A 17,549-nucleotide genomic window follows, 5' to 3' on the forward strand; every position below is an offset into this window, starting at 1 on the left:
TTTTCTTTTTGCTCTTCTGACGGGACCATTTTAAATGACCTATCTTATAGTTCACTAATTCTTCTGCTTGGTCAAATCTGATGTTGTAGGTTTCTATTGAATTCTTTAGTTCAGTCATTATATTCTTCGACTTTACGATTTCTGCTTGTTTTGCTTCATTGCTTATATTTCTTTGTTGCTTATATTGCTTATATTTCTTTTGTTCATGCATTGTTTTTATAATTTTATTTAGTTGTTTATGTTTTCTTAGTTCACTGAATTTCTTCAGAAGGATTATTCTGAATTATTTGTCAGACAGTTCATAGATCTTCATTTCTTTTGGGTCAATCATTGGAATGTTATTAATTTCCTATTGTGGTGTCATATTTCCCTGATTATTCATTATTCTTGGGGACTTGCTTTGGTGTCTGTACACTTGAGAAATAGACACCTCTTTCAGTCATTACAGCTTAACTTTGGAGGGCAAAGCCCTTACCAATCAGCCCATCCAGAGATTCTGGGTGGGCCATACAGTGGTGTTCCTGGGAAAGCTTGCTACTGGAATTTTGGGAGACCTGGTGCTGAGGTGTTGATAGCCTGGGATGGCAATAGTCAGCCTGGCACTGGGTCCTATTAGAATCCTGTGTTCACATTTGTCCCCCTGTAGTCTGAGTCTGCTGGTGTTTATTGGGAACCTATGACCTCAGGAGACACCCACATCTGCAGGAGCTAGCTGGTGCTGGAGTGTGCTGGGAGAATGGTGTCACAGGAGCCGTCTGAGCTCACTGTAGCCAACTGGTGCTATGGTGAGCCAGAAGGATGGATTTACAGGAAACTACCAGGGTCCTGGTTCCATGGAAGTGGCCAGTGCTAGAGTGCTGTAACGCTAGGAGTCTGGGTTTGTCAGAGCCCACTGGGATCCTAGGGCCACAGGAGCTGCCTAGGGCCATGGTAGCCAGAAGGCAGTATGGTAGATTTGGGGCCTGGGTTCATGAGGGCTCTCTAGAATCCTGGGGCCAAGGAAGCTTCCTGGAGCTGTGGTAGCCACCTGGTCACTACCTGGTACTGCTTGAATTTACAGGCACCTAGGTTCATAGGGGCCCTCGGAGAATCTGAAACTGAGGAAGCTGCCTGTGGCCTGGGGCCACAGGTGCTGGTAGGTGCCAGGGTGAGTTGGGGATCTGGATTTGCAGGAGCCTGCTGGGAATTTGGTGCTGCCAGAGTCGTCTGAAGCCTGGGAGCCTCTTGGAACCACTAGAGCCAGTAGACTCAGGGTGAGCTGGGCACTTCAGTTTATGGAAGCCTGTTGGGAACCTGGTGCTGTAGATGCTGCCCGGGGCCATTTCAATCTGTAGTTGCCGAGGTGAGCTGGGGACCTATATTTGTGGAAGCCCACTGGGAACTTAATGTCATAGATGTCACCTGGTGCAGTGGGAGCCATATGGAGCCATGAGAGCTGTATATTTCTTCTTTTAATTCTGTCAGTGTTTGCTTTCTATATTTAGGAGTTCATGTCCTGAAACTCCCATAGGACTATAGTCCCCTGGACCTCTCCCAAGGTGCAGTGCCCACCATCACTTTCAGTAGCCTCCAACCTGATATCCAGACTATGCCACCATTTCTGTCGATTCTATGAGTCAAACAAGGCAGAAACTAGTCCCTCAGGTGGCCCAAACACTAGCCAGAATAGTGTAAGCAAATCTCACTTTTTCCCTTCCATCTGGAGGGCAGAGCTGAGAATTGAGTGGTTTCCTCCCGACCATGTCATGTTGCACCAAGGAGTGGGTGAGGCAAAAATGAGCAAAAATGCCATAAATGTTCCTAACATTGTTGAGTGTGGTTCTTCATTTGGTGAGGTGTTTGCTTGGTTAATGAAACTTCTTAACTGGTTTCTAGGGTTCCTACAAAGTGTCTCTGGTCCATCTGCTGTTTATTTGGTGCTTCTGTCGGGGAAAGGAGGGCCTGAAGATTTCTTGTCTATCGTTCTTGCTGATGATGTCGCTCCAGAGTTCTGAGTCATGTAGCCCAGAAAGTAAAGTTTGGTTCTCTCCCTTGCCAGATTGGGGGCCTCAGCAGAAACATGGTCTCTTTTTTGTGTTTTAGTCTCCTTAATTGAAAAATGGAGATAACGACAGGTTGTTTTAAGTTTTCATTGAAGTAACATATAAAAATTTTTAGAACAAATTGTGTCAAATATTTGGTAGTAGTTATTATTTGCTGTCAAAAGGCCTTAATTTTGAGAAACTCAACTATTACTACTGATCAATGCTTATAGAATGCTGGGTATATGTCAGGAACTGTATCACTAAAGTATTTTTAGGCAAAAGGCTTGTATACACATGTATATACCTGAGAGATTGGTTTGCTGGCCTGTGCATTGATATATTGTTGTAAATGCACACCTATGGGTGTGTATACTAAATACATATGTCCATGCCAGTGTGCCAGTACCTGTTTCTGTGGAGGGCAAGTCACAGAGGGTTTCACGTGTAGTACATGTTAATCATTTCAAAACACAGAGGCACTGATAAACATGTGCACCAATATGTCTGTGTCCTGACCTGGAGTAGATCCTGGCTATTTTCAAAGAGTTAAGCGCTGAGGACACATATCTGTTCAGGCAAATGGGAATTTTCCCAACAATGTTCACATAGACAAACCTTGTAGTCTTAAACTCTCAGAAAAAATACCATTACCTAATAATAACATAGATGCCATTCTAAGAACTTACATTTATGAACTCATTTAATAATCACAAAAACCTAAAGAAGTAGTCTCTTTTATTATTATTGCCATTGTACAGATGAGAACAATGAAGGGACGGAGAGCTGAAGTTTCTTGTCCAAAGACCAAGATCTAGTAAATGACAGAGCCCAGGTTTGAATCTGGATGATTTCGATTCCAGCTCCTGTGTGCTTAACATTCATCTTCTGTTGTCATGGTTGCATAAAGTCTAACCATAGCCATGTTTTCCCTAGGAAGCACAAAAAAATTACCCCGCAAAAAGAAGACAATGAGTTTTGATGGTAAATGTGAGGGAGATAAAGGAATGTGCAGAAATAAATGCAAACAAACAGAAATTAAAATACACAACTGTGAAATCAACAAAATGTGCTGCATGAAATCATCTTCAGCCAATCCTACTAGTATAATTGTGGAAGATATTGACTCCCCAAAATATGTCACCGCCAAAAGTTAACCTTTTCACTGAAGATTCTCAACTGTTTCTTCTTCTAAACATCTTCCTGTCAAATATTTTCATTATAAAATTGCATTCCATCCTCTTGTTTCTGTCTTTTATTCTGTGAAGGTTCATTATTGAAAGAGAGAAGTAGGATGGGAGTCATAGAATTTGGCGAAAGATTCTCAGTCAAAAAAGTAAATAAAAATCTGGGAGAGTTCAATAGATGTAGAAGGTACAGAAATAGGGAGATTATATTTCGCCTTGCTTACAAAAGACAGTGAAAAAGACATGGACAGGCACTTCATAAAACTGAGTACTTAAATGGTCACTAACTATAACATGATATGTCAGTACTCATTAGCTATCAAGGAAAAGACAATTAAAATTTCAGTAAGATGTTATTCAGCATATGACAAAATGGATGAGCACATGACAATTCCATATGGTGGTGAGGACGAGAAGAAACTGGAATCCTCATATATTGCTCGGAGGTATATAAATTAAAAATTGAACATATGCATTCCATATGCTTCACTATACTCACTTTAAGCGTACACAAAACAGAAATGGTATATGTATATCAAATCATCACATTGTATATCAATTTATCATGCCTTAAGTTATACTATTTTATTTGTAAAAAAACATAAAGTAAATAAAAAGGTTTCTCTGGGAGGAAAATGAATGAGGAAGATATGTGGTTTAGGGTAGGTAAAAGTACTGTTAGGTGTTGCTTACAGAGAGAAGCATAACTTTGGTTTGTGAGAATCTTCCCAGGAAAAGGGGAAGCCTATCAAAAGGGGACAAGAAACAAATCAATTCCCAAGCGCAAAAGTAGCTTGTGAGCTCCATGGTAGGAACTGAAAGGGAGACTACCAAGGTGGGCAGGAGATTATTATAAAGGTAGTTTAGAATTGATTCCTGTAATTGTTCTATAGTTTTTGAAGGGTTTGAAAGGAAAAATTAAAATGTCTGATGGGTTTTAGATATGATCTGGCAACTGTATAGAAAGATTGGAGTGAGTCAAAGTTATAATGGGGGACAAAGAGACCAATAGGATGCAAATGTTATAGCATGTATGCACTAATTTGCTAGGACTACTATAACAAAGCACCACAGACCAGGTGTCTTAAACAACAGAAATTTATTTTTTCACAATACCTTAGGCTAAAAGTCCAAGATCAAGGTATTGGCAGAGTTGGTTTGTTCTGAGGTCTCTCTCCTTGACTTGTGGATAGCTATCTTTTCCCTGTATTTTCCTTTCTGTGTTTATCTGTGCCCTAATTTTCTTTTCTTATAAGGATGCCAATTCTATTAGATTAGCCACCCACAATGAACTCATTTTAACTTACTTACCTCTTTAAATTTGGACTTTATATTTAAATGCAGCCACATTCTTAGGTATTAGGAATTAGAACCAAAACAAATGAATTTTGATGAGACACAGTTTAGTCAATAATAATGGGCAAGGAAAGTAATGGTTGAAGTAGAACAGTAGAGGTAAGGATGGAGAATAGGTGTTACGGAGGCAGACTTGGAAAGTCTTTGTGGCTAACGTGATGTAAGGGGGACAGTGAGGAACAAGAAGGTATCTAAGATGTATTTTAGGATTATGGTTTGAATAGTTAGGTGGAAGCCACTTTCCTTTTCTCAGTCTCTCTCCATCCTTCACGCCTTTTCTCTCTAATGTGGAATCTTTTGAAGTTATAGGTAGAGAGTGGATTTTCACTGTAATTTCAAAAATGGAGAAGGCTTTAAGGGTTGAAAGTAATATGGAGTTTATAATATAGTCCAACATTTCCATTTGGGAGATAAGCAAACAGGCCTGGAGTAGTAAGGTGACGAGTTACATCCTATTAGTGCAACTGGATTTCCCCTGCACCCTTTTCACTTCTTTAGGACTAAGGATCTGGAGTCATATTTACCCAATTCTGTAAGACTCCTGGGTCTATTTGTGGGCAGAATTTCTCTAGACATAAATATATAAAAACTCTTGGTACAAAAACAAGAAAATCTAAGAATTTTCTGTAGTCATTAGGCGTAGTCTGGGTTGAAGGTGAAGTAGTAATTGGAATCACAGTGCCAATCTCAGACCAGAATCTGAGATCTGGTTTCTGAGTCACTCTCTAGATAGCCTAAGGATATCCATCAGCTTTGGAACATGAATGTTACTTCATAGATTGCAGTGAGGAAAAAAGAGAAAATTGATGGGAAAGTACTTTGAGAAATGAGTTGAAAGGTTAGATGCTACCATTATTGTGATGATTGCTGTATCTTGTCTTCAGACTGTGTTCTCCAAATAATTATGCTTACAAAAGCTAGGGATAATTTTCAACTTTAGACCTGACTGGCATTGACTTCTAAACTAAGATTGTCTGCTAAGTAGGAATAACATTCTCTTTAACTGCACCTCGATAATTTTTATTTATGCCACTTGGTGCTGGGTTCGTTCCGCATTTTAATCACGAGAAGGCTCATAAAGCTTTCCCTTTCACCACATCTACATTAAGGAAGTGGGTCCTGGGTGGGAAGTGTAGAGGGTAGTTTTTTTGTTTTATTTGTTTGTTTGTTTGTTTTTTACTACGACAATCATTTTCCATTTTGAGGAAGCATAATGTCTAAACTTGGATGCCATGGGTGGAAAGTCCTGCTATTGAACTGGCTCTCCGTGCCTTTTGGTGCAAGTAACGAAAACTCTCTGAGATTTAGTTTCCTCTTCTGGAAAAGGGGTGTAATTCACTACACAAGCATACGCCTCACAGATATTGTGGGTTTGGGTGGGGATTTTTTTGGTTTTTGTTTTTGTTTTTTACGAATTAAAAACTTGTGGCAACAATCGGCAAAATGATTATGACTTTCTGAAGGCTCAAATGATGGGTTAGGATTTTTTAGTTACAAAATATTTTTTACACTGTTTTTTAGACATAATGCTATTGCATAATTAATAGACTACAGTATAGTGTAAACAGAACTTTTATATGCCCTGAAAACCAAGAAATTTGTGTGACTCACTTTCTTGCAATATTTGCTTTATTTTGGTTCAGTCTGTAACAGAATCTACAGTATCTCTGTGGTATGCCTGTAGATCCAACATCATGGAGCTGTTAAGATAAAGTGAGCTTATGCATGTAAACTACTTAGGACAAGGCCTTGCACTCAGCAAGTTCTCAGTAAATGTTGAGTTGTTTTGTTTTTTTTTGTTTGTTTGTCTTTTACTATTTTTCCCTTCATTTGGTTAGGATGGAAATGGTTGCCTCCTGATCAGAGCGCATGCCAATCTTTGGAAAGCAAAGTGTGAATAGGGGATTGTGGTAAGGGGTAAATGCTGAGTGAAACCATGAGACAGAGCCTTGGGCTAAACCTTGAGCTAAATAAGCAAAAGAAGACCCCTGGATCACACTAGCCTATCTCAGCAATCCAGGATGAGATATTAGATGAAAATGTGTGGCCAAGGTGGAATATGCGTTTGTGTCAAAAACTTCCACATTCAGGGACCTAGTAGCACCTCATCAGAGGCTTAGGTATTCAGGATCCAGATCCTAAAAAATTGTCTTACTATGAGAATCAATGTTGTCAGTCATATCCTGGGACAACTTAGAGATGTCAGGCTACAGAGGACTAGAGACAAAAGATATAATGATAGCTGGAATGAGCGTATTTTCTTTAATGGATTATGTAAGGATTCAGCAGGAATCTAAGGACCTAAGGACCATGCAGGCACCTAGATAGTCATTTCACTGATTCATTATAAAGGCTGTTAAAATTCTTTTATCATGAGTCTTAAATAGATACCTAGTTGTACTTGTCACAGTCTTATATGTGTCCTTTGTTTCTTGGGAAGGTCTGATGATTTCTGCTTTACTAGAGGGATGCAGTAAAATCCCCCACCCAATTTTTCTTTCCTTTTTTCATTTTCTTTGCAAGATATCCTGCATCTGCCAATTCTATAATTTCACTTTTGGGCCCATCCATTTATCAAAATAATGAGAAGAATAAACAAAAATGTGAAAAAGAGTAAAGACTACTATACTAAGGGTATTGATAATTTTAGTAATAATGGTTAGAATGAACTATTGAAATATAATGACATTCTTGGGAAAATTCAATAAATGCATGCATGTTGAATGACTACTGCTGGTCTTGACATGAACTAGATATGAGTAGTTATTGTCCTTCCTTCAAATGGACTTTATTCCTTTACTTATAATATTTCCATAATTTTTCGCAGTGTCAACACTGGTTCCTCCTTGTCTCCAAATCTATGTGCTTGCCAAGGAATGGGCCTATACCTTCAATTATCTGTTTTCCTCCTCCATTCATTATTTACTCAGTAATGATTTCTTGGGCACCTACCATGTGATAGGCACTGTTCTAGGTGCATGCCCCAGATTATGCCTAGAGCAGGACTTCAAACATTGAGTGATAAATTTATATTGCTGACCTGTAGGTTTATGTTTTGGATGGTGTAACACTCTACCCTTATATAATTTATTGTTTTTGACTCAGCCCTACCTAGGTCAACAAAACACACAGTGTAGACCCAGCTTCCTTAGCATGTTGGGTTCAGTTGAGAAATCATAGTATTTTGATTTAAATTACAGATTCCTTCTATCTATTTTTCCCTAAAACTCCCCTACTGGTAGAGAATTCCCAATTCTCTCTTTCTCAACAGAATGTTCAGACTGGAAAAATCAGAGTCAAGATGAGTCTGATTCCATGAGTCAAGGTGTAGATTCATTCTCCAAAATGATTTTTGCATCTGTAACTCCCACTTCTATTCCAGTTGCCCTCACCAGAGTTTAAGGCAGGCTTAAACCAACTCAGGGTTAGTCCAGAATTACCTTCTTTTGCTTCTAGAACAACTGAGTGATTGACAAAGACTTTCAGTTTGGAAAGCTGATCCAAGAGAAGATGCGGCTTCCAACCAACATCGACAGCCCAAAGAAAAATCGTGGAATTAAAAATTATAAACTTTAGCATCTCCAGGAAACCTAAGTGGAAACATTTCCATTAGAAAGTTATTCACCACATGGCTATGAAACCAGTTGTATTTTTAGAGACCTCTGGCCATGTTCAATTTGGAATCTAGAAACTTTCGCACCACTTTGAACCTGTAGCTATCTAACATCAACATACAAATTTTTGCTATATATTCTAAGACAAGAGCAAGTGTCTCCTCCAATTGATTAAGAGGAGCATTTAAAGCCAAACAACAATGGAGAAGTGAAGTAATAGGACTGGTCACTGCAAGAGGAGGTATCAATTGGAAATGAGATTGAAGTGGAGATGCTTGAAACAAGACCCTGTTGGCACTTGGGCCAAAGATATTAAGGACACTAGAGATGTCATGGTTGCTTCTGCATATGGAAGGGACTTTATGCAAGATACCTTGGCTTCTGCTGATATATACCAGGCTCCCAATCAGAAGCACCATCATGGTCAAGTGTGACAGACTGCCCTTATTATAAGCCTTTTTACCAGATCTCAGCCATCCCTATAGGCTGTCCTCCCATACATTTTCAGTTTCTCAATGATTCTATGAGTGAGATTCCATTCTTATTCCCATTTCCCTCCTCTCCATAGTCTGGCTACCTAGAGAAGCCTGGGCCAGGACCTTGTGAGGACAGCTAATGCCAGGAACAATTTAATGTATCCTAACGGGTGAGGAATGATCTGGCAGCACACTGATTGTGCTGAGAAAAGTAGGTCCATACTACCCAAAGCAATCTATAGATTTGACACAATCCACATCAAAATTCTCATGGCATTTTTCACAGAACTAGAACAAATAATCCTAAAATTTACATGGACCCACAAAAGACCCAGAATAGTCATAGCAATCTTGAGAAAGAAGAACAAAGTTGGAGGTATTGAACTGTACTACAAGGTTATAGTAATCAAAATATCATGGTAAAGCAGACACATAGATTAAGGGAACAGAATAGAGAGCCCAGAAATAAGCCCACACCTATATGATCAATTAATCTATGATGAAGGAGGCAAGAATATACAATGGGGTAAAGATAATTTATTCAATAAATGGTAGTGGGAAAACTGGAAGATACCTGTGAAAAATGAAACCAGATCATCTTTTTACATCATATACAAAAAAAAAAAAAAAAACGAAATGGATTAAAGAATTAAATGTAAGACCTGAGACCATAAAACTCCTAGAAGAAAACATAGGCAATAAACTCTCTGGCATAGCTCATAGTAATACTTTTTTTGGTATATCTCCTTTGGCAAGGAAAAAGAAAGAAAAAAATAAACAAATGAGATTATATCAAACTAAGAAGTTTTTGTACAGCAAAGAAAACCATCAACTGAACAAGAAGACAACCTACTGAATGGGAGAAGATAGTCACCAATGATACATTTGATAAGGGATTAACACCCAAAATCTATAAGGAACACACATGACTAAACACACACACATGCGCGCGCGCGCACACACACACACACACACACACACACAAATCCAACTAAAAAATGATCAGAGAACCCGAATAGACACTTCTCCAAAGAGGACATACAGATGGCTAAGAGGCATATAAAAAGATACTCAATGTCACTAATCATCAGAGAAATGCAAATTTAAACCACAACGAGTTATCACTTACATCTGTCAGAATGGCCATTACCCATAAATTAACAAACAAGTGTTGGCGAGGATGTGGAGAAAAGCGATCTTCCATGCACTGTTGGTGGGATTGTAAATTGGTGCAGCCACTATGAAAAACAATGGAGGTTATTCAAAAAAATTAAAAATAGAACTACTTTATGACCCAGCAGTTTCACTTCTGGGTATGTATCTGAAGAAATCCAAAACATTAATTCAAAAATATATAAGCACCCCTATGTTCATTGCAGCATCATTTACAATAGCCAAAATATGGAAACAACCTAAGTGCCGATCAGTAGATGCTCGGATAAAGAAGAGGTGGAACATACATACAATAGAATATTACTTAGTCCCCCAAAAAGAATGAGATCCTATATTGACGACAAAATTAATGGACCTGGAAGGTATTATGGCAAGTGAAATAAGTCAGACTGAGAAAGACAAACATCATATGATCTCATTTACATGAGGAACCTAAAGAACAAAACAAACAAACAAATCAACGATTCAGGGAATAAGCTGATAGTTGCCAGATGGGAGGGGCACTGGGAAGCTGGGTGGAAAAGTTGAAAAGATTAAAAAGTACAGACTGGTAGTTACAAAATAATCATTGGGATATAAAGTAAAACATAGGGAATATAGTCAATAATATAGTAATATTAATTTATAGTGCCAGGTAGGTACTGGACTGAAGGAAATCACTTCATAAATTATGTGGATGTTTCACCACTATGTTATGTTGTACAGCTAAAACTAATATAAAATATTTAATGTCAACAATAATTTAAAAATCAAAAATGGGGGGAAAAGTGAAGGAAATAAGAGGTTTGAACATCTAGGCATAAAACAAATAAGTCATGGGGATGTGATGTGCAGCATAGGGAATATAGTCAATAACATTGTGATAGCATTGTACAGTGTCAAATGACTTAAAATGGTGATCACTTCTTTAGGTATATAAATGTTTAAAGACTATGGCTTTCATCTAAAATTAATATAATATTGTATGTTAGCTATATTTTAATATTTTTTTTAAATGCCCCAAGCATCATGAGAAGATCAGAAGTTGAGGGTCTAAAAATTGATACCCTTAAATTGTCAATGTACATGTCTTGGGAAAACTTTGTAACCAGTATCTCAGTTTGAGTATTAATCATATATATTTTGAGACCTTATATTTATTGAGATGACTGCATGAACATGTTCTCAAATTTTTATTTGAACATTTAGCATGTGATGGCACTGGTCTAGCAGCTTAAGACACAGCTATGAGCAGAATCAAGGTGTGAGGACTATGTGTACATTATGGTGGTTGTGACTGCCCATAAATAAGTAAATAATAGTTCTGAAGGAGTGTAAAGAAATATGCAAAATAATTTCAAAGAATGTAACTGATAGGAAGAAAATAATACAAATTTGAGTAAGGAGTGGTTGCAGGACCTAGATTCTTTCTAAAAAGATGGTATTTGAGGCAAAGATATGGAAAAAGAGTACTCTAGGTTGAGGCAAACTGGTAGCCTAGGAAGGCCTTTATGGTAAAGAAATGCCTCTGTGAAGAGTTGATATGTTACCTGTGTGATGAGCTGTCAGCCACACCAAGAAATAGAGAAGAGCAATTTAGGTTGAGATACACTTGTAAGAAGGTGATCAGTTTGTCCCATTTTGCTAAAGACTTTCTTAATTTTGGTACCCTAATTCCCATGATCTGGAAAGACCCTCAGTCCCAGCAAACTTGGATGATTTGTCCAATGGTCTAAAATCTATTAGAATTTGAGGTCTACTGAAGGGTCAGTAGTCTGGTGGCCAATATCCAAACTACAGCCATGGTCACTGGCAGCTTGATCTAAACAAAAATATAAAAATTAGGGTAATAAACCTTAATTCTGAGACATTTAGACATCTGATACTGTGGTTCTCAGTAGCATCCTAGCCTTATCCCAAAATGTTAATAATTAATTAACTTTATAGTTAATGACTGCTTCTCTTTGATATCAGAGAGCAAATTTGCTGACCCATCAGTTACCATATAAATAACACTCACATTCATATAGCCACACAAAACACAGATACCTTACACATAACTAGCATTCGTGGACAAAATGAAGATCTGAAGAGGCAAGCTATGAAATTATCACAGTTGGGTCTACAGCCATGCTACCCTGAAAAAGCCCAATTCCATCTGATCTCAGAAGCTAAGCAGGGTTGGGCCTGGTTAGTACTTGGATGGGTGACCATCTAGGAAGACCAGGTGCTGTAAGCATAAAAAATAAAAAATATGGGATTGTAAGCTGACAAGTTCCTTGCAATCTGTGAGGTCAACCAAGGGTTTCCTCACCTAAAAAAAAAAAAATCATCATAGTTGGAAGTTGGACTTTTGAATGAAAAGAGCATTGGAAAGATAAGTAGAATTTGTGACGCAGCTTTTAATTTTGTATGATGTGCTCTCAAGATAAGTCCTACTTTCATCTCTATCTAGTTAAACCAGTGTTTGTTCTGAATGAGGTAGTTTTTAACTTCAACTGTGTTAGTTCCTAGTTGAAGCCTTAAACAAAATTTGACCTCATGATACAGATAAGCATTTAAAGTCAGAGCTTACAATAAATGGTGGGGGTAGGGAAGGGAGGACTTGTCTCAAACTTTTTATGTGCCTACATAGATTCTTCCATACATGATCCTGGCAGTTCCACACCAAGGCCTTCTTCTTCTTCTTCTTCTTTTTTTTTTTCATGGAAAAATATACAAACACACAAATGTTCACTTTTGACCAGATATTAGACCATACATTTTAATACACGTGAGGGAAGACAACTCAAGAATTTAACCCCAATAAAGAGAATCCTCATATCTTCTACACACTCCTCTTTACACATCTCTAATTGTAAGATAACTCTTTTGACTCTCGTCTTGGCAATAGTATTATGTCCATCTTCATGTTATCCAATCCCCAAAAGAATTGACCCAGTAAAATAAAATCAGTAGAATTGGCTCCATGGATATTATTCTCAATTGTTATCTTGAGGGTCCCATATCCAGGAGGAAACATTAATTAGCTGTCATCATTGCTCTAAAAAGGATGTTCCACAGATGATGTAGTACTTTTCATCATGGGAGTTGTGGTCTCAGCAATTACTTGTTCTTCTTCATCTGTGCCAATTGTTATTTGATCATTTAACCTAGTCACGTGGGAACCAGAAAACTCATCCTGAGTAATAGAATCGACAGTAAAATCTTCTACAGGGAATGGGGGAAGTAGTGGCCTTCGAGTGTGTTCATCAAATTTTATGGGAGTGCAACAATTAAGCTTGTTCATACAGAGAATTCTGTACCTTTCAGTATATAAACATTGTCTTCTGCAGTATCCTACTTCATTCTTCCAGCATCTTTGAGTTTCCCAGCCAGCTGCAAAGAATATAAGTAGGTCAAGTGTTAAATTCTAGCAAACATGATAAAGTGTATATTTAAAATTGTGATATATGTCACCAAAGAAATTGGTTGAGGGGGGAGGGGAAAGAGAGAGAGGAAAGAAGAGGAGGAAGAAAAGACAGAGGAGGTAGACATACTAACAGCTGATTCTTAAGTCAAGGCAAGAAGGATAAAAGGAGCCCTCAAGGTACACAGGAGGCAAAGATTATTTCAGGAAAGGACCAGAAAATGTTCAGTCCAAGTGTTGAGAAACTGCATAGTGTCTTTAAGCTATCTAGAGAAAGCTGATGAGTCTAAAGTGTAATGTACAAAGAGTAAAGGAGCATGATATAAAATGAGCTTGAAGTAACAAAGCCGCCCCCTAGTCACTTCATGCCATTATTAAACATTTTTATTTCTTTCAAAATATAACATGAGCTAATTTACTTTATTTTCTAGATGGTTAGTTATGATGCATATGAAAATTAGACTAGGAAAAAGAAAGAATAGAATTAGGAACACATGTTAGAGGATTTGGTCAGGTAAGACATAATTGTGGTTGCACTGGGGCCGTGAGAGTTATGGAAAGAAGAGGACAGGTTTAAGTCCTCAATTGTTGGGATATAAAGTCAGAGGAAGATGGAGAAACCAAAGTGCACCACGTATTTCTGAACTGAGTTAGGGTAGATTAGTGATACTTGCCATGGACAGAATAGTAAACTGAGGAAAGAACAAGATTTGAAGGGAAGAAAAGAAGGTAAGCTCAAGTATATGCTTTGGGGCATATAACATATAATAGAATGTCATGTTCTCAGTAGACAAGTTTAGACTTCAGGTGTAAATTTTGGAATCATTGCTTATGTATAGCATTTAAAACTATAATGATAGATAAAATATAGTGAGTTGGAATAACATGAGAAAAAAAGAGGCCACAATTAAATTCTGGTGTGTGTCAGGAAGAAAAGACTCAAAAGGAACAACCAGATAAATTAGAGCAAAATAGGAGAATGAGATTAGATGAGATTAGATTAGTTTCCCAAAAAGCAGACCTTGGGGAAAAATTGAGTATAATAATTGAATTGAGAGATGTTCTCCACCACTCAAAATCATTTTGGAATGGGAAATTTGGGGAAGTAAGAAAGCCAAAAAGAGATGAGTTATACAGTTGGTTACCACTGCGATTGACTAAAGTACAACCCCAAAGGGAACTCTGGCGGCCAACATATGAAACGAGCCTCAGAGTGATCTTTCTTGAGGGTCGAAGGAGCTGGAGTATTTATCCACCATCCTACAAGCTAGTAGTTGATAGGTTATCCCAGAGTGAGCTGATAATTCCCCGTCATTTCTGGATTGCCCTGTATATGGGGTATTTCACAAATAATCAACCAAACTGTGGGGAGACTGCCAGTTACAGCTCAAGATGGCATGCATGAAAATGGCCAACATCAAAAGGATACAAGGAAAGTGGTCTCAGACATGACTAGATTATGCAAATGAGGAAAATGTCTTAAAGGAAGGGGTCAACATTTGTAGGACAAAACTGCTGAGAGGTTGAGTGAGATAAGGGCAAAAGTGTCCATTGCATTTAACTCAATGAGTGTCACTGGTAACATTGCAAGAGTAGTTGTAGGAGGAAAAGAAACAAAAGTGAAGTTGGTTGAAATGTCAATGAGGACAAAAAAAAGTAGTGCCTGTAGACAAAACTCTTAAGAAGGTTAGCTCTGAGGAAGAGCAGAGAAATACAGAAGTTCTTGAAGGAAAATATGGGATCAAGCGAGAGTTTTTCACATTTGTTTTTAGAATGGGAAATAGCAGAGCATGTTTGCAAACAATTAAGAGGAAACAAATAGAAAAGAAGAAATTGATATACAAAAGGGAAATAAAACGACAGAAGGGCATAATCCTGGATAAGGTGACAAGGATCAAAATCACTATATGGCAGATTGACTAAGATGGAGAAGACACCTCCTCAGCTATGTCAAGAAGGAAAGAGAAGATGGGTGCAAGGGCCTACTAGTGTGAATGTTGGCAGTAGTAAAAAGAAAACGTTCTATTTGAATTTTTTACAGCATGAAGTGTAGAATAAATGCATAAACTGGGAGGAAGTGTTACGCAGAAGAATGGAGCCAGAGAATGAAAATGAAAGGAAGGTCAATACAAAATAGCTGTCTATGAAAGAGAGGAGATGAGCTCACAAGAGAAATACATTAAGATTTCTCAATAGCACAATAATTCATTTCAGGGGTGCATATTTGAATCTAAAGTGAAACTCATCTGGTATATTATATGATCATTTATCAAGCAAACCACATGACCATCTTTCTCAGTAAATTACCTGAGAAGTATCAAGGTTAGTGTGTTCTAAACAAAGAAAGTTGCTAGAACAAAGTTTCTATTTTGAAGGAAGCCTGAGGAAGAGCAAGTAATTCTCAAAAAACCTGTTTTGGATTTAATTTGATAATGTATGAAAAGTACCTTTCATGGGTTGCATATATAGGGCTTGTGATAACTTGGCTCCTATAGCCTCCTCGGGACATGTTGATTTTATTCCACTTCTCCAATGATTCATTCTCTTATTTTCTAGCCCCAATTTTGTTGGGTCATAATAGAATTTTCTGTAAGTTTCAAATGTAGACATCCCACTTCTTTCATCCAAAACAAAAATCTAACATTGCTTCTTCATTCTTCACTTCTACAGATTAATTTTTCTTTTCCTCCAGGGTACCCATACTTGAAACCTGGAGCCTCTCAGCTCTTCTCGTCCCTTCCTAAACTCTTTAAATCATATTCTTCTGTCCATTTTTCTCCAAAATTGTTTCTCACTTGCATTACTCTCTATTTATTTTTAACTATTACCTCCAAAGTAAAATTTAGGGAACAGCCCCTTGTTCAACCCAGTAATGAGCCCCTAACAATGGTAGACTCTATTCTAGGACCTTGAGGTATATTTGTGAACTAAACAGACAAAATCTTATGGAGATTACTTTCTAGCAGGAGAAGACAGACAATAAAAAAGAAGTAAATTATCTTGTATGCAAGAAGGTGATAAGTGGTTTGTAGAAATAAGAGAATAACAGATTTAAGCAGAATCTATTTGGAATGTCACAGGCACAGATTGCCATTTCTTAAACAGCAGTTAGCGTAGGTCTTGAAAAAAGGTGACAATTAAACAATAACTTGAAGGAGGGAAAGGAATTAGCCACATCGGTATCTGAGGCAAATGCATTTCAAGCAGAAGAAACAAACAAATAGCCTGGGTTGAGCAAGGTTTGTGTGTTTGAGGAAGAGCATTGAGCTTAGTATGATAGTAGGAGATAAGGTGAGAGAGGTCATTAGGGCCAGATTATGGAGGGCCGAGTGGCCACTGTAAGGACCCAGATTATTGTTCTGAGTGAAGAGGGGGCCACTGAAGAGTTATGAGCAGAAGAGGCACACGGACTACAGGAGGAAAGGGTAGAAGGACAGAGACTTGTGAGGAAGCTACAGCAGTAACGGGTAAGAGGTCAGAGTGACTTGAATCAGTGGTAGCAATGGATATGTTGAAATTGGTTGGTTCTGGATACAATTTGCAAGGAGATGTAACAGATTTCCTGATAATTATGGATATCACAGCTAAAAATATCAAAGATAATTCCAAGAATATAGCTTAAGCAATACAATGATTGCAATTGGGAGTAATCTATAACAATATATTTTTTAGAATAGTCTGGAATTATTATGTGTTTAGGACTTGTGGCTTCCATCATCGATATCTCAGAATCAAAAAACTAAACAATATAAATAACAACTGTATTATTTCAGGCACATAAGCCATCTAGCTAAAACATTATCCTATGTGAATCCTCTCTAAAACATACCAGACATAGAATTAAACGATATCAACTTCAAGATAGCTATGACAGCAGTCCATTGATGGACAGGTTGACTTGGTGAAAAGTTTATTTACAGAGATATCAAATGCTATCTCACTCAAAAACACACAAAAATAAACTTAAATACATCAAATAGTTAAATTTCAAAACAATCTATAAGGCAAAATCTATATATCAATAGGTGTAAAAACTATACCCCCCAAATAAAAGGGAATAGTCAGAAGCAGATAACTTGCAGAAAAATTAAAATACACGAGAAATATATATTTAAAGTTCGACTTCTCCATAGTCAAAGGAATAGAAAATTTTATGCATTTAGGTATTTTTCTTCATTTAAAAAATTTGCAATATTCAGAAATTGAAAATACACTAAGCAGACAGGAATAAGGTGCATATCTAAGAATTTTATGTTGAATGTTCATGTTTAAGAATGATTATATAGAATCTACTTGTTATGAAACATAAATACACTTACTAGCAAAGTAATAAG

The 17,549-nt window shown here is 37.5% G+C and overlaps 1 protein-coding gene and 1 pseudogene across 2 annotated transcripts in view; one reads left to right on the forward strand and one right to left on the reverse strand.

Annotated features, from left to right (window-relative positions):
• Positions 1-11,926: 11,926 nt before the first annotated feature.
• On the forward strand, positions 11,927-12,045 carry LOC118610130 (annotated as a pseudogene).
• A 1-nt stretch (position 12,046) lies between these two features.
• The window catches only part of DEFB125 (defensin beta 125), an 88,349-nt gene continuing 82,846 nt past the window's right edge, over positions 12,047-17,549 (reverse strand). For both annotated transcript variants that reach the window (XR_001597429.2, XM_016148866.2), the window contains exon 2: positions 12,047-13,184. Coding sequence is in view for 1 of the 2 variants with exons in the window: in XM_016148866.2 (XP_016004352.1) it covers positions 12,850-13,184 (335 nt within the window). In the remaining variant the exon portion in view is untranslated. The remainder of the gene's footprint in view (positions 13,185-17,549) is intronic.

This window comes from Rousettus aegyptiacus, unplaced genomic scaffold (assembly GCF_014176215.1).
Source record: "Rousettus aegyptiacus isolate mRouAeg1 unplaced genomic scaffold, mRouAeg1.p scaffold_m13_p_12, whole genome shotgun sequence".
Lineage (NCBI taxonomy): Eukaryota > Metazoa > Chordata > Mammalia > Chiroptera > Pteropodidae > Rousettus > Rousettus aegyptiacus.